This window comes from Triticum dicoccoides, chromosome 6A, assembly GCF_002162155.2.
Source record: "Triticum dicoccoides isolate Atlit2015 ecotype Zavitan chromosome 6A, WEW_v2.0, whole genome shotgun sequence".
In the NCBI taxonomy this organism is placed as follows: domain Eukaryota; kingdom Viridiplantae; phylum Streptophyta; class Magnoliopsida; order Poales; family Poaceae; genus Triticum; species Triticum dicoccoides.
In genome coordinates this window covers 609,613,940-609,634,612 of record NC_041390.1, presented here as the reverse complement: position 1 = coordinate 609,634,612, position 20,673 = coordinate 609,613,940, and the positions used below count along the sequence as shown (strand labels likewise).

At 47.9% G+C, this 20,673-nt stretch overlaps 2 protein-coding genes across 3 annotated transcripts; both read right to left on the bottom strand.

Annotated features, from left to right (window-relative positions):
* Window positions 1–8,969: 8,969 nt before the first annotated feature.
* Window positions 8,970–9,637, bottom strand: LOC119316111. The gene is made up of 2 exons (XM_037590472.1): window positions 9,327–9,637; window positions 8,970–9,242 (listed from the first exon to the last, which is right to left on the bottom strand). The coding sequence occupies exons 1-2, from the start codon at window positions 9,564–9,566 to the stop codon at window positions 8,970–8,972; spliced, it is 513 nt and encodes a 170-aa protein (XP_037446369.1). The 5' UTR covers window positions 9,567–9,637.
* Window positions 9,638–16,505: 6,868 nt separating this feature from the next.
* Window positions 16,506–18,537, bottom strand: LOC119318431. Of its 2 annotated transcripts, XM_037592990.1 has the most exons (2): window positions 17,759–18,537; window positions 16,506–17,716 (listed from the first exon to the last, which is right to left on the bottom strand). In XM_037592990.1, the coding sequence occupies exons 1-2, from the start codon at window positions 18,173–18,175 to the stop codon at window positions 16,757–16,759; spliced, it is 1,377 nt and encodes a 458-aa protein (XP_037448887.1). In that variant the 5' UTR covers window positions 18,176–18,537; the 3' UTR covers window positions 16,506–16,756. The 2 variants fall into 2 exon arrangements, with proteins under 2 accessions (XP_037448887.1, XP_037448886.1); XM_037592989.1 differs by having other exon boundaries at window positions 16,506–18,534.
* Window positions 18,538–20,673: the final 2,136 nt, after the last annotated feature.

Below are 20,673 nucleotides of genomic sequence, written 5' to 3'. Positions count from 1 at the left end.
TTTGCGACTGATTTTTCTACAATTTTTGTGTCGATTATCGTCTCGTAACGTTGAAATGTATCTTTCCGTTTATTTTTTGAAGTTGCACGACTAATATCAAATTAAACATACGGATTTTTTTCAGATAAGCGATTCCGAGTTCATTCATAATTCAAAATATTTTACATAACCCTAAACATAACCGAGCACTGCTCTTACATAACTTAGACCGAAATTTAAATAAAAACCCTAACACTAAACTACTCGTCGTCGCTAGCGCCAGTGAGGTCGACGACCGGGGCCATACCGCCGGCCTCTCCTTCGCCATCGTCGCCACCGTCGTTGTCGTCGTCGTCGCTGAAATCCCACCAGTTGTCTCACGCGCCTGCTGCTCCTGCACCGCCGCTATGGCCGCCAGCCGCTCTCGTTCCTCACGAGTGGCCGCCGCCGCCTCCTCCTCTGCCGACCGGGCCAGCACCGCAAGTAGCCCCGGCGTGTCGTCGGGGTCTCCGTCTTGCGCGAGGGCGGCCTGCGCCGGTGGGATCTCGACCAGCGCAGGGGCAGGGGGCGCCTGCTGTGCCGGGGCAGTGGGGGCGGCTGGAGGTGGGCCGTGGCTACGACGACCACGGGAAGTGCCGGCCTCGCCAGTAATGTCCCTGACAGTGCGGCTGGCCGCCGCGTCCCTGAACGCGTCGAGGACGATGTCGAAGTTCTTCCCGCGCCAGACCTGCACCGGGCCCTCCGGTTGTACCGGCCACCAGGGAACGCGCGGAGCTGCTCCCTTGTCGGCGGCGGTCCCATGCTTGGGATGCCGTCCGCCCCGATCCGCCATGGCCTCGACAACTTGGCTGCCGGCGGCACCATTAGGCCGTAGCGGGCGAGATCCTCTGTGTCGCCGATGGTCAGGCTCAGCGGCCAGACGCCGCTCGGCCACACGCCCTCGTTGGAGTCGCTGGAAGACATTGCCGGCGAGGAGGGGGAGATGGGCGGGCAAGAAGAGGAAGAGAGATGGGCGGGGCGAGGGAGATGGCACGGCGTGGTGAGGGGCTGGCGCGGACTTTTATAGACGGCGGGGAAGGGAGGTGGGCGGGCGAGCCATCGGTGGCGCGCACCCCGAGGGAGAGGCGGGCGGCTGGCGGCATGGGCGGTGGCGTATGAAAGCGAGGCAGCGGCGGCGTGTGAAAGCGCGTTGCGGCATCCGTGGCGTCTGGGCGCGGCAGCGGTGGCGTGGGAAGGCGCGAGGACGGCAGGCGCGGCAGGCGATGCGTCGGTGGCGTGTGAAGGCGGGCGGGCGATCGCCGCAGCGGCGGCAGCCGACCGGTCGCGTCAACTACCGGCCCGAGGCGGAAGGCTGGCGGCAGGCGCCCAGTCGCCGCACGCGCGGCAGTGGAGGGCACGGACTACAAGGGTAGCAGGCGGGCGGCAGAAGATCAGCCGCGAGCAGTCGGCGCCTGCATGCACGCCGCCATTACTGCAAAGCAGTTCATTGCACGGTGATACGGCCGTCCGCGCCACATCCACACGTACGCCCCACCGGTCAACGCCGACTTTTTTTAATAAAACACGCCCTGCATCTGACATACTGGGCCCGTGGATGCTAACTGCTCGGCTCGGCTCGCGTGCTCACGGCTGCCAAGCGGCTCGGCTCGTCCTGCAGCCGCGTACACACAGGCGCGCGGAGTATCGGCCTGGACGCGCGGGGGGTAATTTTAAATAAGACGATCGTGCCCCTGGCAGCGAAGGGGTATGAGGGAATCTCAGCCCTTGATGTGTTTAAGGGGGTGTACCGAAGCAGAAGTGGGTTTAGGATGGACACGTAAACAGAGTAGTACTACTCGATCGAGCAAGCTCCAAAACCGATGGACCGCATGCGGCCATGCATGCACATTTGAGACTGTTTGGTTTGAGATTAAGTTTGTCTAAAGTTGCCAACCTAAGATTAGTCAGGTTTGATCAACTTGTGTGGATGTTTGGTTCAAGACACACCTTAGGCAAGCCACACTAGGGTCTCACATCACATACACTTACAAAATGTGGCAATATTTCCTTGGGCCATCGCATTCATGGCTCTCCAGCCCCACACATGTCAGCCATTTAGAGCTAGGATGGTTTACTGTTGGATGAGCACCAGTGCTGTGCTGGTAGAAACAGTGACAGAGGTGAGGGTCAGGGGAGCAAATGCATCAAATGCGGCTCACCTAACTAAATTCTGGCGAGGTACAGCCAGAGTGAGTGAAACATGTATCCATGGACAGCCAGGCATGGGAAGTGACATATCTCCGGGCCAATTATCATTTTTTTAGGCAATCCAGGCAATCATCTTCTTTTTTTGTGAGGTAATCCGGGCCAATCATCTGTCACGGGTGGACTGGGACTGGGATTCTCAGTGGGCGCGACAACAACTAGGCCCACATGTCGGCCAATCATCTGTCTGCGTCCATCACGGGTCCATGCCCTTCCAAAATTTGTCTCGCAATGCTCGCCTTTAGTTCACACTCCACGCGGCGACTTCACTGCAATCCAGTCGACCAGTCACCAATTATTTTGCGGTACTAGTAGTAGCAGTAGAAATGCAGCGGGTGCCTCGAGCGCAGCGTTTCGATGCCCTGGTTGATCCGTACCGGTCACAAAAAGTCATTAAAAATTTAAAATTATCTTTTTCATGGTAGAAACTTTATTGCGTGAGGTTTACTTTAATTTTTATATCATTTAAACATCTGCGTAGCTCTTAGCAAAAAAAGACAAACGAATCAAAATAGTGGATGAAAAATAAACTTTTTTACAGACCTCGAATTTGCTTTTTTTGCCGAGAGTTGCTCCGATGTCCAAATAATTTAAAAAATGGAGCGGACCTCATGCATTAAAATTATCTACCAAAAAAAGGATTTTTTTTAGTATTTGCTTTGATTTTTTGCTTCAGCGCAGGGTGCAGATGAGCCTAGGCTCAAAAGTGGATTGTCGCGGTGCCTATCAGTTTTGATGTGATTACTCGTGTTCTCTTCCTCTTCCTTGTTCTTGCTGAAAATTTTGAAAACCCGATGCAGAACTCTCCTTCCCAAAGCAAATTACATGGACTTCACTACAAATCAGACGTCATAGCTTTTAGCATGTGAAATCAAATGTTTTATGACAATTTACGTTGTCATGAGGATGACAGTATGTAACACTATGCTTCCTAATTTAATAGAGTCCATATTCAATTGAGGTCTTCAATTGGAATTGGGCACCTGATTTTAACTAGGTCGATAATTTCTCAAAACTCTCTCATTCAATTCTTTTGTACTAGACACTATGCTTCTTAAATTTTTAAAGCCTCGTAATTAATTAAGGTCTTGAATTTAAAATTGGGTCACCCGATTTTGACCGGATCAACAATTTTTCAAGGAGCTCCCCCATTCAATTCTTGCAGTTCATTAGGTTTCCTAATTTTGAAGTTTTTTCATTCAATTGAGATATTCAATTTTGGATATGGTTTAAGATTTTGCTCGGGTCAACAGTTTTTCAAATCAATTAACAGCAACAGGCCTGTAAAAACATATCAATCTCACGCACCCTTCCACCACCTAGAAAAAAAGCACCATCATGTCATATTATAACACCAATATAGTACATGCGGCCACCTACGTAGAAATTTTTACACATAAATATACTTTGGTTAGTGGATAACACAGAACCACACCATGAAAAGCCAATCCAAACATTGGATTATCGTGGTGCCTATCAGTTTTGATGTGATAACTCGTGTTCTTTTCCTCTTCCTTGTTCTTGCTCGAAATTTTGAAAACCTGACGCAGAACTCTCACTCCCAAAGCAAATTACATGGACTTCACTACAAATCAAACGTCATAGTTTTTAGCATGTGAAATCAAATGTTTTATGAAAAATTACGTTGTCAAGAGGATGGCAGTCCTCTGTAACACTGTTCTTCCTAATTTTAAAGAGTCCACATTCAATTGAGGTCTTCAATTGAAATTGGGCACTTGATTTTAACTGGGTCAATAATTTCTCAAAACTCTCTCATTCAATTCTTTTGTACTATACACTATGCTTCTTAATTTTGAAGGCCTCATAATTAATTAAGGTCTTTAATTTAAAATTGGGTCACCTGATTTTTATCGGATCAATAATTTCTCAACGAGCTCACCCTTTCAATTCTTGTAATTCATTAGGTTTCCTAATTTTGAAGCTTTTTTATTCAATTGAGATATTCAATTTTGGATTTGGTTTAAGATTTTTGATCGGGTCAACGGTTTTTCAAATGAATTAGCAGCAACCGGCCTATAAAAGCACATCAATCCCGCGCACCCTTCCACCACCGAGAAAAAAAGAAGCGCCATCATGTCATATTATAACACCAATATATTACATGCGGCCATCGAATGTGGCCATCGACGCAGAAATTTTTCCCACATAAATATACTTTGGTTAGTGGATAACACAGAACCACACCATGAAAAGCCAATCAAATCACCGCGTTTTATAAATAAAAAACACACTCCATCATCTCCCCCACCCATCAAACTAAATATTCCATCAATTTCAAAAATATAAGGCTACTAGTTTTTTGGAAACTCAATTTTTTTTAACTTTGACCAAGTTCAGAGCAAAAAATATCGACATCCACGGTATTAAACAAAAAATGTAAAAAAAATTGATGACGAATCTAATCACATTGATTTGATATTATGCATTTTCATATTTTTTTATCAATTTGATCAAACTTAAAAGGTTTGACCTTTCAAAAAAGTAATACACCTTATATTTGAAACAGAGTGAGTAATTTTTTTTAAGGAACCAAACAACATCAATGGTACAGCAAAGCACCCCCCCCCCAAACATTTTCTAGTTTTTTAACATTGCCGAATTACTTTGACCTCCGTGCTCCATATTTTTTGTAAATTCCGGAATTGCTTCAAGCTCCCGGGTCTATGGAATTTGAATTTCAGAAATTAGACTTTGAAGTTTAGAAAAACTAAAAGAAAAGAACATCTAAATATGGATTTATATTAGTCGCAAAAAAAGGATGTATATTGGGACATGAAATTTATGCTCACAAGCTCAAATGCACTTTCATGAGTAGTAAAACCATCAAAATAGTAAATAAATTTTAAAAATAGCAATAAACATTGTTAAGTGTTCTACAATACATATTTGAAAATTCCCATAAAGAAAGAACATGCCTAATGCTCTTGGGCAAAACGATGCTCCAAAATGACAATTTTTTAAAGCATTTTAGATACTTGATTTTGTTAGTTTTGTCTAGACCTACACGGATGTGATTTCATCATAAAAATTTGCGCAAGCAGAAAACTGGCCATTGTTTGTTATAAAAAGAATCACATTTTTTTAATTTGCGTACTTATTTTTCATTTAATGTTCATAAAGGTGCATTTGAGTTAGGGATTAGAAGGGAGAAAATTCCTTAAATGACATTGTTTTAAATGTTGTTTCCCTATTTGACACCGAAAAACTTTTTCTTCCCTATCCGACACTGTGTCTAAAATTTATGCCTTTTACGACACTATTATCCATTTGGAGCCTTAACGATGTTAAATGACACCTGAAAAGACCTATTTACCCCTTATGTGATATGTGATTAAAATTGTTATGTGGTAGTTTAGCTTGATTATACGACTCTGTCTGGATGTAGTTTAGCTTCAGTACTTCCATATAAAGACGTCGGCGCAGCATAATAAATTGCACGCGAGGACATGATGCGGACATGTTAGAGGGCACAGATCTCATGCAGCTCGCGGCGTGGGGCCAGCAAAATTGTAGCAGGCAAGGTGCGTGGTTCAGCTGTGCGGAGGCATACGGCGGCTGAGGGCAGCGCGTTTGGCAACGGCAGGGCGCACGGGGTTAGCAGGGTGGCCGGTGTACATCAATACTAGTACATGGCACAGTACATACTCGATCGATAGTATACACAAGTCAGTACGATTAATATTGTAGTCAGTGCTTGTACTTTTATGTGTGAAAAAACCAGTTCCTGTACACGATCGATAGTAGTATACAACAAGTCAGTAAGTTAATAGAGTTGAGATTGAACGAAAGAAAATAAACAGGACCGACAAGATCATGTGCCCATCACCCGCCTCGTGTGTTCGTGTTGTGGCCATCAGCCAGCCAGCGGGAGATCGGCTGCTTAGCTAGCTTCGTCTAGGATTTTTTGTCGAAAGAGACCCTCTGCCCACTGGAATTGACAAAAAAGACCCCTTGCGGACGAAATTGACAAAAGAGACGCCCTCACTTATGGCGGCAGGCGCGGCAGGCGACACGTGTCACCTGCCGCCACGCCGTGAGGCGGCGGACCCGGCTGCCACAACAGGAGGCGGCAGCCCGGTGAATAACGGTGCGTCCACAGGGCAGCACAGGCCAGCGTGCCGTGACGGAACGGGCCGCGCCAGGCGGGCCCTGCCGCCACCGGGTGAGGCGGGCGCCGCTGCCGTTGTCGCTACTCGGCCGACAAGGCCTGCTGCGCGCGGGCCCAGCAGGTGGGCCACGCCGCCACTAGCTGAGGCGGCATATCCTATGCTGCTGCACGCGCGACAGTGCGCAGACGGCGCTGATTTCGAGGTGCGGCGCTGATTTCGAGGCACGAGCTTGATGGCTGTGACTCCGACGCGCGGGAATATGGACGCTTTTGGTTCTTTCGCCTGGGAATCAATCATGCCTTTGCTTCTTTTGCCTCAGCGGATGCGATGGCACTGGGAATCCGAGGCTACGGAAAGCTGTTGTGCCGACACTACAGGGATCGTAAATATCGCCGCTTAATTTTCTCGCCATCATTTATCGTCTGAGCTTATAAAAGGAGACACCGAGGCTCTCGTCCACCCATCCTCGAAATCGGCAGTGCGCAAAGTGTGTAACACATTTTTTCAGTCGGTATGAGTTTGCCTTGCTCGGATCAAAGCATTAGGTCGAGGAAAATGAAGAATGCAAGTTTGCCTCCGGGGGTGGCAGTCCTGCGGTGTTGGTGTGGCGATCTTTGCAAGGTGAAGGAGGTGACGGATTTTTCAGATTGGTTGGGCATGAAGTTTTTCATGTGTGCCAATTATGAGGAAGATCCTGCCGTAGCTATTTCAGAGTACGACAAGCCTCCGGTATGCTTTAACCATCACGAATAGATATTGTTGGTATTTTCATTGATTCTTTAGTAACATTCTTGTTTCTTGTTGTAGTCTCCTCCGCCTCTGTGCATGTACTATAATTGGATTGACACGGAGAAGCCGGCTTGGGCAGTGACTGAGATTCGTGAAAGAAGTCGCCGTGCGTGAAATAGTTTATTTGCGGAAGAGCGACGCGAGAAGGCGGAAGCTGAGGAGAAAGCAGAGCAAGAGAGAGAGTTAAAAGAATACTATGCGGAGCAACACCGTTTTTTTTAGGAAATGAGAAAGAAAAACAGGGAAGAGGCTCGTCGCATGAAGGAGCAGGAACGACAGCGAAAGAAGGCTCGTGAGGCGGAGAGGCAGAGAAAGAAAGAAAGGGCTCGTCAGGCCAAGGCAGCAGAAGAAGCTGGCGATGGAAAAGGAAAATATCCACGTTGGACTCAGTAGATTCCTGTGGTAGTATTTTAAATTTCGCAATCATTTATATCTTTATTTCTGCAGTTTAATGTAGCTTCATTTCAGTAGTTAAATGTAGCTTTATTTAAATACTACGATGTATCTTATTTTCAGTTGTACCTTGTCGTGTTGTATCTTATTTTCAGTTGTACCTTGTCGTGATGGAAAAAATATATAGTTTTAGAATAAAGTAGTGGCATTTTCTTTCCCTCCACTAATTATCGAGCATCGTGCAACAACTATAAAATGAAATTAAGATAGAACATAATGCCTTACAATAAGAGAGTACAAACTAATAATGCAAGTACATCTGAATTAAACGGTACAACTGAAATACAGCTTAAAAACTACATGAAGGCATCATCGTCATCCTCCGTCGATGCAGAATTCTTGCCCTTCGAGGATGCAGAACTCTTACCCTTGGACGATGAAGAACTCTTGCCCTTGGACGATGCAGAACTCTTGCCCTTTGACGATGCAGAACCCGGAAGCGGCGGCATGAAGATATCATCTTCGTCCTCGCTCTCCTCAGTCCATAAAAATGGATGGTTTTCTGCGGTCCTTCTAAAAGTTTCACTCTTCGGCTCCACAACCTTTTTCCACCTTGCATCCAACCTAAGAAGTTCTTTATGTACCTCCTCATAGGTCCTTTCAGGCCACCCAGACCTACGTAATTGGTGAGCCAACTCATTCATTATGGTGTCACTACCGGTGAGATCGTCCCATGGAACTATCCTATTGTCCATCTTGAAATTGGTAGCTAGCCTCAGAAGAGTGCTACTCATCCCAGGGTGAAAACTACGATCGAAAGGATAATGAGACATCTCGACTACACTACACTCGAATGCTTATCCACCTCCGTCTGAAGGGGGTTCTATAGGTAAAGAGGGGAAAATGGCGGGAAAGAACGACAGCGGTATGGAGGGAAAGGGTTGGCGGGAACATATGGCAGGAAACGGGTGGCAGGAAGTTATGGCGGGAAGGGGTTGGCGGGAAACGGGTGGCAGAACATATGGAGGGAAAGCGTTTGCGGGAAAATATTGAGGGGAAAGCGTTGCTTGAAAATATATTTTTTTCAATGTCTAAGACGGGCAATGGTTGCACAGTATTCATCAGCCAAAATTTTTTTTAAAAAATTATTTCGGCCTAACATAAGCAAAAGAGTGGAGCGGGATAGTATGGCGGAAGATATAGGCGGGAAAAATTGTTCCTGACTGGTGCATTTTTATTTCAGCATACATAGATGTTCAAATTGAAAAGTCTGATACACACATATGTAGATACAATGGGTCGCGCACGTGCATAGATGAATCACCCTACTTAACGACGACCACCTGGCCTTTCCTTACGATCGGAAGGCGACAAGCGATTAGGTGGCCGGGGCACACGAAGACCGCGGCCGTACTCCAATTCGGCTTCATGTGTCTACGAGTCCTGCGTAGGTGACGGAGTCACGAATCCTTGTTGCGAACCTGAAGCGTAATTGTAGGCGTATGGTTGTGACTCCGGGGGGATAAAAGATGGGCCAATAACGTCCCCTCCGAAGAACTCTGTAACTAATGACGTAACCGTGTCGCCAAGATCATGTGATGCTCCCCGGAGGCCTGTGTTGACGCCATGATCATGTGATGCTCCCCGGAGGCCTGTGTTGACGCCGCGTTGGGTGTTCTCATCGCCCCAATTAACATCAGGTGTGTCCTGCACATAGAAACATTTTAAACAAACTGTTAGAGGATAATATATGATATCATTGTAAATGCATTGAAATGTAAACATGACTACCTGAGCATATCCCTCTCCTATACTGTCTGGCCATTGTACGTGGTGCTGGTTTAAATCTGGTACACGAGTCTCCTCGGGCATGGGGATCCCTCGCATGGAGAGATACGGCTGAGATCCCTCACCTTGGGTGTATGCATCATATCCTGTGTACGCATATGGGTTAGGGGAAAGAAATTGCTCGGGCATCGAATCCAAGCCCGTGCCATGGTCCTGAGATGTCTGCCCCTGACGAAGCTGCATCGAAGAAGAGCGATGCAGCGGCAGAGATGAGTCATGTCGTGGCAATGTCGTTCTAGTACTCGGACCCTCCCCCCATTGCTCATGGCTCGTACGCGCCTTGCTCGGTCTGGACGACGGTGCCGCACTCGGTCTGGCTGACCTCGCTACCGGCATGTATGCTCCAGTGGCAACGTCGTCGCCTCTACCGCATCTGAACTTCTTTGCCACGAATTGTTGCAAAAGTTTCTAGAATGTCTTGCGATATGGGCCCTGGGCCGGCATGCTATCCGTAGCCATCTGCCCTACTTCGTTGACATTTTCAAGCTGAACAATATTTGGATGTTATTTAGTTGCAGCAAGTTGCAGCGAGTCAGCCAGAATGCACTATCGGTCAACATGCCTGGTGTGAAGTGTCGAGCATCAAAGACCATTTTTAGCTGGTCCTGAGTCCACGGGTTCCACGTGACTTCTGCCTCATCAAGTATCTCAAACTGCTGGTGGTACATAGGGTAACAATTTTTCGCAATATCTGGAGACCAACGTTTCCGTGCCTTTGTCCACCTGGTGGCCATAGTTGCGCTAGCACCCTCGCCAAAGTCGTATGGGTATATGGGTTGTACTATACGAGGTTGTCCTACAGGGAGGTATTTCCAGGACCACAACTGTAGAAACTCATAGGCGACACAAAGAAATGGAGCTTTTTGTGCGAAAGAAGTTTTTTGCGTGGCATCACACAAGCCTCTGTATGTATGAGATAGCATGGCAGAACCGAAGCTGTATTTTGGCTGCTCGGGTAAAGGTTCATCTACCATATTCTCTGCAATGTAGATGAGACCAGGGACAACAACGTCCCCATGTGAATTTGGAAATAGGTTCCCAAGGAGCCACAACAAATACGCAAATAAATGTCTTTTTCTCGTCTCCTCATTGGCGAAGCTAGATAAATTAACAAAGTTATCACGAAGCCAGACGAGTGGGATGCCCCGAGGGTTACCAGAACGTTGTGATTCTGGCATTTCCATCCCAAGACGGGCTGCTATATCTAATGCCCAAGATGGAGACACTCGTGGAGAGACTACCGGCTCACCTCTAATTGGTAGAGCAGTGATCATAGAAACATCTTTCAGTGTAGGTGCAAGCTCCCCAAAACGAAAGTGAAAGGTGTGGGTTTCAGGTCTCCACCGGTCAACGAGGGATGTCAAAAGGGATGGGTCCGAACGTACTTGGTCGTCGCATGATGTGAGCCTAGCAAAACCTTGTAGTCCATAAGCGTCAAGGTGAGCAAGGAAATGATTGTGTATTAGCCATGTTTTCTTTATGGTTCGAAGTCTGAAAGGCCGATAATCATGCTTAGTATTTGGTTTCAAAAATAGGTGGCAACGGTGGCCGGCGTCATGGGGCCCCTGCAAAAGCACTGGCACTTCACCCATAACCTGCACACAAACATATAAATATAAATTACGAGGAAGACAGAAATACAAATGCAAATCAAAATTAACTTAAAAAATACAAAGAGATACGATTTACATTAATTATCTGAAGTTAACATTTATATCAACATCATGCGTTTAATATAATAATATAAAGAGAATAAATTTAAATTTAATATAAGTACACATAACGAGTAGAAATATAAATAGACATGGCGAGTACATATATATCAACATCATGCGTTGTTGTTGGCTCGATACGGGCAGTCTTTGCATGAATGTTCAGGACACCTGCAAACGCGGCATCGCCTTGGTTCTCCCATCTGGCTATGGTCCATGTCATTGCGATGACGCCTAGACTGACGTCGTCCCTTTGCGGTTCTCATCAAGTCGGTGTTCGGAACCCATTTCGGCCCATCTGGCCACAACATTTTGTAGTTCATATCAATGCCCCAAGCCCATAACTCACCGTTCCAAGTGTTGTACAGATTGTACATGTTGAAGTACGGCGATATGTATGGCTCGACGCTGATTTTTTGAACAGCAGCCGCCCGGAGCACATGACTGCAAGGGTAGCCCTCAAGCTTGGGCTTGTTACAAGTGCACTCACAGGAGGTTGAGCCAAGGGTGACATCTTGCTTTTTTGATCCTCTGTGGTGACCCTTAACGTACTTGGCTCGCACATTGACCTCCCACTTATTCTTAAGTGCGTCCACTTTCCTGCAGCCATGACTTTGGGACTTCTTTGCTTTCTCATCCAGATGTCTTTGCATCTTCTCGGACCATGGCTTGTTCAATTCAACTTGTGCTTTGGCGACGGTGACCCTGTCTGCAAAGTATGACAGGGCCCGGTTCCAAGTTTCTTCAATTAGGGCTGTGATAGGTAGTGCTCGCACCCCTTTAACAACACCATTGTACACCTCTGACATGTTGCTGGTCATTATTCCATACCGAGCCCCGGTGTCGTGAGCCTGCGCCCACTTCTCCAAATGAGGGCAATTCTCGGTGATCCACTGGCTCAAATTTATGGCCGTCCTACGACCCCTCCGGTCTTCTCTCTGCGGCAAGGCCGCGCGGTCGATCTCACCATTGATACCTGCCCATATCGCATTCATTTTGGCTTCAGTTTTTTGCATGCACATCCTCTTGAATAACTTGAACCAATCCTTGTTTTTGAATTTGGAGTAAAAGTTTGCTGCCAAATGCCTCATGCACCACCTTCCCTCTAGATCGGGCCAGCCCCACTATTCTTCCGACGCCTTAATTATTTCAAGAGCGCTTAATAATCCAGTGTTGCGATCAGAAATGATGCAAACACCTTTACGCTCTTTCACGACACCAATCTTCACGCAGCTCAGGAACCACAACCAGCTATCTTTGTTCTCGCTCTCGACCAATGCATATGCAATAGGAAGAAGCTGATTATTTGCATCCGTTGCAATCGCCACCAATAGTGTGCCCTTGTACTTTCCAGTGAGAAAGGTACCATCAACAGATAATATCGGGCGACAGTGCCTGAAGGCTTGTATAGTCTGGGCGAATGCCCAGAATAAGCGGTCCAGGATTAGCTCACCCGGGTTCATTGGGTTTGGACGTTCTCTCCGCCAAACTTGAGTCCCCCTATTAGCACTTACTATTTGATGAAGCATTCTAGGGGCATAAGAATATGCCTCCTCATAGGTACCATACAACTTCTTGAATATATTTTCCTTCGCACGCCTAGCCTTGCTGTAGCTAACAGGGAATCCAATTAGATTCTCTGCATCTTTTTGCAGAGCCCTAACACTAATGTTGAGACTTCCCTGCACAATTGTTTCCATCGTCTGTGCCACAAATTTTGCTGTCACATTGCAGTGATCTGAAAGAGTCCCAGTTTGCTCACAGGTATGCTCCACTATTTTTGTGATATGCCATGACTGACATACCCCAGGCTTCAGTCTAGCGAGAACTCTTCCGCGGCAACCTTTCGCGGTGTGGATGCATATGACCTTCAACTCTTTTTTATCAGACTGCTTCACTCTATGCTGGCGGTGGATGCCGATTGCATAGCTACCCATTGCCTGGTAAGCAGACTTCTTATCTGGGAAAACTTGCCCAACCTCCAGGCTTCCCGCTCCTAGGCCAGAAGCAGAGTGAAATTCGTTGGTGATGCTCATATCCTGTAAAAACCCAGGTTGCAGTGCCGCCGCGACCGCCCTCTGAGGAGGAACATCTTCTTCTCCGCTTGACTCCGAAGACGCAGAAGAATGATGATCATCATCTAGCACCTCTGGCAATCCCTCCACGTGTTCGCTCATGTCAACGGCCGCCGACCAATATCCTGTGTCATACACAGGCTGGCCGCCCGTCGGTTCCGATGGGCCGATGCTAGGGGCTGATGTGATGGCCAACTCGACCTCACCACCCCTGCTACTGCATCCGGCAACATCAGTGACTGAAATGAACTCCACATACACCATCGGCTGACCATACATTGAGTTATTGGGATTGCTTGCAAACCTCATGTACGACCCCCACGACCGATCACCTGTGACAGGCCGCAAACCCCAACGGGCAACTATCCCATCATTTCCTCCGTCAACGACGAAGGCCTCCATTGTCATTTTTTCCCTGCATCCCTGGGCCAAACACCGCTCGGATGCACCTTCTAACTGCTGCGTAACCCATGTTGACCATGTCTCTCACTACAATTGTAGTTGACTCGCACAAGGACACATCCACCCCGAAAGGACCGTCGCGTAAGACGTTCCCATAGTACACTACTAAATTTTCCATAGTACCTAACCACCATACATTTTTACATTTCAAATAGTTAGTAACTGAACATTTAGTAATGATGACAACATTTACATATCATACGACTAAAATAATAACCGTATTTTTGTTACAAATATTCGGTTTGTTTCTAGAATCATTTGCGTAGACTTTAAGGGTTTGGTTAAAGTGTATTTAAAGATCTATTTTTTCTCAAAACCGTCTACAAGAGTAAAAATGACTATTAGTACAAATTAATTTTCTTACAACAGCCACTAAACAAAACAGTACAATAATAACATTTTAATGTCATATGAGTAAAACATTTAATTTCTTCCGGCTTTATATAATTTTTTCATAGCATACGATAGCAATCATTTATTTACAAATAATAATATTTGCAGCGGCATGCACATTATTCACAATAGTACATCAATATAAAAAATATTAACAAAATTACGGTGTCATTTTATACCTTAGCTTCAATATGGATGTGCTTGCGAATGCAATTAAGAGTCCAAATAGTTCGAATAAATTTCCGTCGCCAGTACTATATGAACTGAGTCAACCTATTATCACATGAACATCAATATTACACACGGATTTTTCTTTCTGCTATCAAAAGTATGAAAATAGCACTTGCATGTATGTGGTCATCACCTCAAAAGGGACAGCGAAGATAGAAACACAATTTCTTCAATCACGTCATCTCCTCCTTGTTTGCTACTAAGATGAATTATTTTATCTAATTACATACATCATCAAGTACATTAGCACATAATCTTAACATATAAAATTTAGATTATTGCGACATAACAAAGTAGACCTACGCTTCCTAACTATAGACTTATTAATAAACATACCACATGAAATAACATACCACATGCAATGAACAATTACTGTACAAGTTTTTTTCCTAATTACCGTATTAAGATTTCTCGCATGTCAATACTAATGGATGCACCTAACATAGATATAACATGTTCAATCTACTCTTCTAAAAAAATATTATAAATGTTGTATTTGTCGTCTGAAATTATTTCTAACCTCTACGCACTAACATCGCATAGCTAATGACGGGCTAAAAGACTAACTAATTACCATCATGCATGCACAAAAAATTACACGTATTGCAAAGCTCATACCTTGATCTTCAACTTCGTAGTTCACTTTCGCAATGCAAATCCTACTCCTCAAGCTCTAAATGACTCCAAATGACTCCTTCAAGTGCTAAAATTATGCCTAAAACAACAGAGAATACACATTTAGGAACTAATCAAACAGAACAAAAACATCATGCATGTGAACGAAACCAACAAAAATGGATAGATCTTACCTTAATCTATCTTTTCTTCAACTTCATCATCTTCGAAATCCAACTCCAAATCGACCAAAATCACGAGTAAAAATGGCTACCAAGTTTTCCTTTCTGTCTGTGTATGCGCTTAAAGAGAGCAAAGAGGTAGAGAAGGCAACCAGAGATATGCGAGAGAGAGAGTGTATGCACACGGAGCCGCGGATGTGCGTTTAAAAAGAAGAGGACCACTGTATTGTCGGCAGAACTAGCCAGAACTCACCTACCGCGGCATCGGATTCCAGCATCGCGGTGTCTCATCACACGCAGCAACAACAACGCTCTCGAGTGTGCGGCAGGAAAACACGCATTGAAAACAGCACGCCTGAGTGCTGTCGCTTCGGCTGGAGAAATAGACGGAAGCGAGAATCACGCACTGCTTTAATCAGTATCGTCTACGTAGCAATCAGTACTACAAAGTTTAGGCGGGAATCTGATTCTGGATCATCGAAACTTGTGGCAGAAAGCAAAACAAGGAACTGGGGAAAAGCAGCGCCTGTGAAAATCTGCGCCCACCGGAATCAGCGCCGTTTGCGTCGTTGTCGCGCGTGCAGCAACAGGGTCGCCGCCTGCTGGAGTGGCGGCCTGGCCCACAGGCGGGGCCCGCGAGCATCACAGGTTGTCGGCCCGCGCCCGACAGCGGCAACAGAGGCCGCCTCGCTGGGTGGCGGCATGGCCCACTAGGCCTGGCCGTTCCGTCCCGGCTCGGCGCACTGTGCACAAAAGGTTATATCCCGCGCGGCCGCCTCCTGCGGTGGCGGCAGGGCCTGCCGCCTCCTGGCGTGGCGGCAGGCGCCACGTGTCACTTGCCGCGCCTGCCGCCACTAGCGAGGGGGTCCTTTTTGACAATGTTTTTGACATAAGGTCTTTTTGGCAATTCTGTTGGCTAGGGGGTCCTTTTGGACAAAAAATCCTTCGTCTAATACGTATAGCTTGGAAAATACTCTGTGCTAGCCTCGTACGTGTGTACGCCGGAAACCACTTGGCTACAACGCCATCAAGGTTGGGACCAAGGCTCAAAACGAGTGGTAAATAGGTCTTTTCATGTGTCTTTTAACACTATTAAGACTTAAAATGGATGATAGTGTCATAAAGGGCATTAAATTTGAACTCCGTGTTAAATAAGAAAGACATTTTTTCTCAATGTCAAATAAGGCAACAAATTTTAAGACGATGTTAAATAAGGAATTCTCTCATTAGAAGGACACTTTTACGTATAATGCATATTTGTAAAGTTTCCAGTGAAATATGTTCCATGTGAGTCGTACATGATTTTGTTTTTATGTAGATTACACCAAAATGTATTTCATCATGAAATTTGACGAATATGTATCAATACTTACATATATGTGTGCATTTTTTTAGATTTTTCTCAAACTTGTAAAGTTAGTTTTTTCAAAAAATTGGTTTCCTGGAGCCAAGTGTCAAAAATCATTACTCTAAATAGTTTGACTAATTTAGTGCTTATTTTGCACCATAGTGATATTACACCCACTCTGTACTCAAACCAAATCAAAATGAGAAAGGGAAAAATAGAAAAAGAATAGTTTTTTTTTCTCCTCTTGTTCTCGTTGATCTTCCAATTTCCCCCCTCCTCCCATCTTATACCCAAGCCCTTTGGCTTTCACTATATTTGAATGTTTGCACATAAGCCCCTAAAAAAGCTTCTATCCTCAGCTCTTCTTCCACTCCTCGGCGCCGGCGAGGTAGGCCTTCTTCCTCTTCTCCGCTCGCGCGCACGCGCAGATGATGACGAAGCAGGCGGCGTAGACGGCGTACACGCGCCAGTTCGCGCGCGGGGCCTCGCCGGCGGCCGCGCGGTGGAACACCGCGGCGTAGTAGTGGAGGCCGACGGCGAGCCCCACCACCATCTGCGCCAGGCCGAGCGCCTTGGTGGCGTCCGCGCCGCCCTCCTCCTCCTCCGGCGAGGCGGCCCCGGAGAATACGGCGACGAGGTCCACCATCTGGAGCACGAGGTAGCCCATGAAGCCGAGCGACTGCGCGGCCTGCGTCCAGGCGTAGGCCGCGGGCGAGGCGGCGTGGAAGAAGCGGAGCGGCTCCAGCCCCGTGGCGGCGGCGGCGAGCGCGAGCGTGCCGAAGTAGATGGCGAGGTAGGCCTGCGAGAGCAGCAGCGCGCGGTGGAGGAGCGGCAGGTACGGGCCCATGCGCCGCACCAGCGCGGTGAGCATGCAGAGGGGCAGCAGCAGCAGGGCCACCGACGCCGCGGAGGCCGCCGCCACCCCCCACCGCCCCCCCAGGACCGGCCGCACGCCGCCGGCGATCCCCGCATTGGCGGCCGACAGGTACGCCTTGGACGTGTACGACAGCCGCGCCAGGTCCGGCATGAGCGTCTGATGCAGCCGCGCCGGGAGGCCCCGGAACTCGGACATGAGGTCCTCCGTCCCCTCCGCCTCCTCCGCGAAGACCACGTCCTCCTCCACCCCCGCCGCCTCCTCGCTGCTCACGGTCGAATTCGCCTTCACCTTCCCGTCGGCGACGACGGCCTTCGCTTTCTTGCTCGACTTGGCCGAATCCGCCGTCGAATTGGACGGCTTCTTGGCCTTGGGAGCGCCCCCCTCAGATTTCACCGGCTTGGCAGCGCCCGCCTTGGAGGACTTGGCGGAATCGGCGCTCTTGGGCTTGGCGGTGGCCGCCGCCTTGTCCAGCTTCGGGACCTTGGGCTTGGCCGCATCGCCGGCCGCTTTAGTGGCCGGCTTCTTGGTCGTGGCCGCATCGCCGCCCGCTTTAGCGGTCGGCTTCTTGGTCGTGGTCGACTCCGCTTTAGCGGTCGCCTTCTTGGTGGTGACCTTGGTCGTCGTCGAGGTGGACTCCTCCGGTTTCTTGCCTTTCAGAACCTTGGTCTGATTCTTGGCGCCAGAGGAGACCTTCTTCTTGACGCCGGCAGCAGCGGTGGTCTTGGGCGGCTTGACCGGCTCGTCGTCATCGGTGGAGACGAGCTCCTTGCGGCCGCCGGAGAGCTTGGGCTTGGGCTTGGCGGCCGGCGGAGCGGAGGAGCAGAGCGCAATGTGGCAGCAGAGGAGGGCGAGGAGCAGGAGCAGCAGCACCGGCCTCGGCGGCGACCGAGCTGCCATCTCTGGCGGATCTGGCCGGGGCTTTTGCGGAGCGAGATCCGGGAAGAGTGAGGGAGGGTGAAGGTATTTTTGGCTCGATTTATACGTGGGGAAATTGGAGGCGAAAAGGGACGAAGAGAGGAGGAAGCTGTGAGTGTGAGCCGTGGTGAAGAGTGTGAGTGAGTGGGGAGCGAACCACACCACCACTGCTGGAGTGCTGGGTGTGTGAGTGGAGTGGGGAGTGAGCGAACTACGACGGCGTGTGGCACGGCCGGTACCGGGGCACGCACACGACCACGTCCACGTTGGTGCGGCTCCTCCGAACCGTCGGTGGACTTTCACCAGCTCGTTGCGCGCGAATGCCCGTCCCGGTCCAGACAGCACGACAAACCGACGAGCGGATGAGTTTGTTGTTAGGTCCCCGTCCTGGTCCATGCACGCAAGAGGCATCTTCCTATTTCAAGAGCTGGTCTCTTCTCTTTGATCATCTAGACTGGCTCTTTATGGATTGGATGTCCATTCTCATCGTTTTGATCATACTCACCGTGTTGAAAAAGGATTTTCTGTCCACTATGTTTGCATTTCCATTTTTTCGTGTAAACACCGACTAAAATGCAGTTCATGTCCGTGACTGCGACATGACTTGAACTTTGTTTGTTTGTTGTTTGCGACCGGTGGCAATCAATTCTTTTGATTCTCACCACCCCACGATCCCTCAGCTAGACCGTAGCAAAGAACAAATGTGCCTAACAAAACGAGAACGGTTGTCGACATAAGTCGGCGCTACATATTAGTTCACGCATCTCAAATTAAGATGTTGGGCGGTGGATCGTAAAATGTTAGGTGAATTGTGCCAAGAGAGCCTCTAGCAGAGACGCCATATCCACAATCGCTATATTGCATATGAAGCATGCTTTTGGAGGTTAAACATGCGAAGTGCAAATTCAAAGTCGTCGTTTTTGTTTTTGTTTTTGTTTTTGTTTCTTTTTCATTTGATCAAAGAAACGGATTGAGATCCACTGTCAAGTGATAACGGAACACAACAGAAAAGTAAAGATATGATTTTTAAGCGCAACCAACTCCAGTCGGCTGTCGCGTGCCCCGCTAGCAACCAAAGGGTGAAAATAAACGCAGGTTTAGTTACATCCCAAACGGACGACAAATTGAGCTTATGGCTCACGTGTACAATGGCATCAAAAACCCAACTCCAACCATCCCAATGGTGCGAGATGAATGAGGTTGCCTCAAGGAATGCAAAAGGTATCGAGTCCATGAACCAATGGTATTGATATGAAGGGAATTTTTAGTGTATTGAGTGGGAGAGAGCCATGGGAGGAGGCTGGTCTCAGATGGAATGAGGAGGAAGAGAGGTGGGGGTAATTGGTTCAGGAGAGCCCCAATAACGACATTTGGAGGGGCCCAACTCACTTACATGTTCAGTGTGCAACGTACGGTTATCCAGCTAGACGATCACCTTTTTTTTAAAAATGTCTTCAACCTCCTTCCATAGCATCATCATCATCATCGTCGTCGTCGTCATTTCCTTCATCTTTGTTCTCCCCGTCCTTTCTAGCTTCTTGCATACACACATCCATCCTGCCTTCAGCATTGCCTTCATCATGCAGATTTAGGGTTGCGGCTCCATGCTCCAGACCAGATCGCTCCTCTTCATTCTATAAACCTGCCCAGTACTGCATAAAAGAGCATGCATATCATATAAACTCAATAGGAGATCAACTCAATTTTTTCTTGAAACAAGCACAATTTCTTAATTTCCAGATTACCCAGCATACCACGACAAGATCCACAATTTGCAAGTTTCTACTATTGGGTATACTGCTGGGGAACACAGTAATTTCAAAATATTTCCTACGCACACGCAAAATCTATCATGGTGATGCATAGCTACGAGAGGGAAGAGTGTTGTCCACGTACCCACGTAGACCGTAAGCGGAAGTGTTATGGCAATGCGGTTAATGTAGTCGTACGTCTTCACGATCCAACCGATCCTAGTACCGAAAGTACGGCACCTCCGCGATCTGCACACGTTCAGCTCGGTGACGTCCCACGAACTCTTGATCCGGCTGAGTGTCGGGAGAGCTTCGTCAGCACAACGGCGTGATGACGGTGATGATGAAGCTACCGGCGCACGGCTTCGCCTAAGACTACAACGATATGACCGAGGTGGATTATGGTGGAGGGGGGCACCGCACACGGCTAAGGGGTAAATGATCAACTTGTGTGTCTATGGGGTGGCCCCCTGCCCCCGTATATAAAGGAGCAAGGGGGAAGGACGGCCGGCCCTTGGGGCACGCCAGGAGAGGAGGAGTCCTCCTCCTAGTAGGAGTAGGACTCCCCTTTTCCTAGTCCTACTAGGAGGGGGAAAGGAAGGAGGAGTGGGAGAAGGAAAGGGGGGCGCCCCCCCTTCCCTAGTCCAATTCGGACCAGAGGGGGAGGGGGCGCGCGGCCTGCCCTGGCTGGCCCTCTCTCTCCACTAAGGCCCATGTGGCCCATTAGTT

Excerpts from the sequence above, each read along its gene's own strand:
- LOC119316111 (XM_037590472.1), bottom strand. The coding sequence starts at position 9,566 with ATGCAGCTTCGTCAGGGGCAGACATCTCAGGACCATGGCACGGGCTTG. Across the intron at positions 9,243-9,326 it reads TAGGAGAGGGATATGCTCAG|GACACACCTGATGTTAATTG; the intron begins GTAGTCATGTTT and ends TTCTATGTGCAG.
- LOC119318431 (XM_037592989.1), bottom strand. The coding sequence starts at position 18,175 with ATGGCAGCTCGGTCGCCGCCGAGGCCGGTGCTGCTGCTCCTGCTCCTC.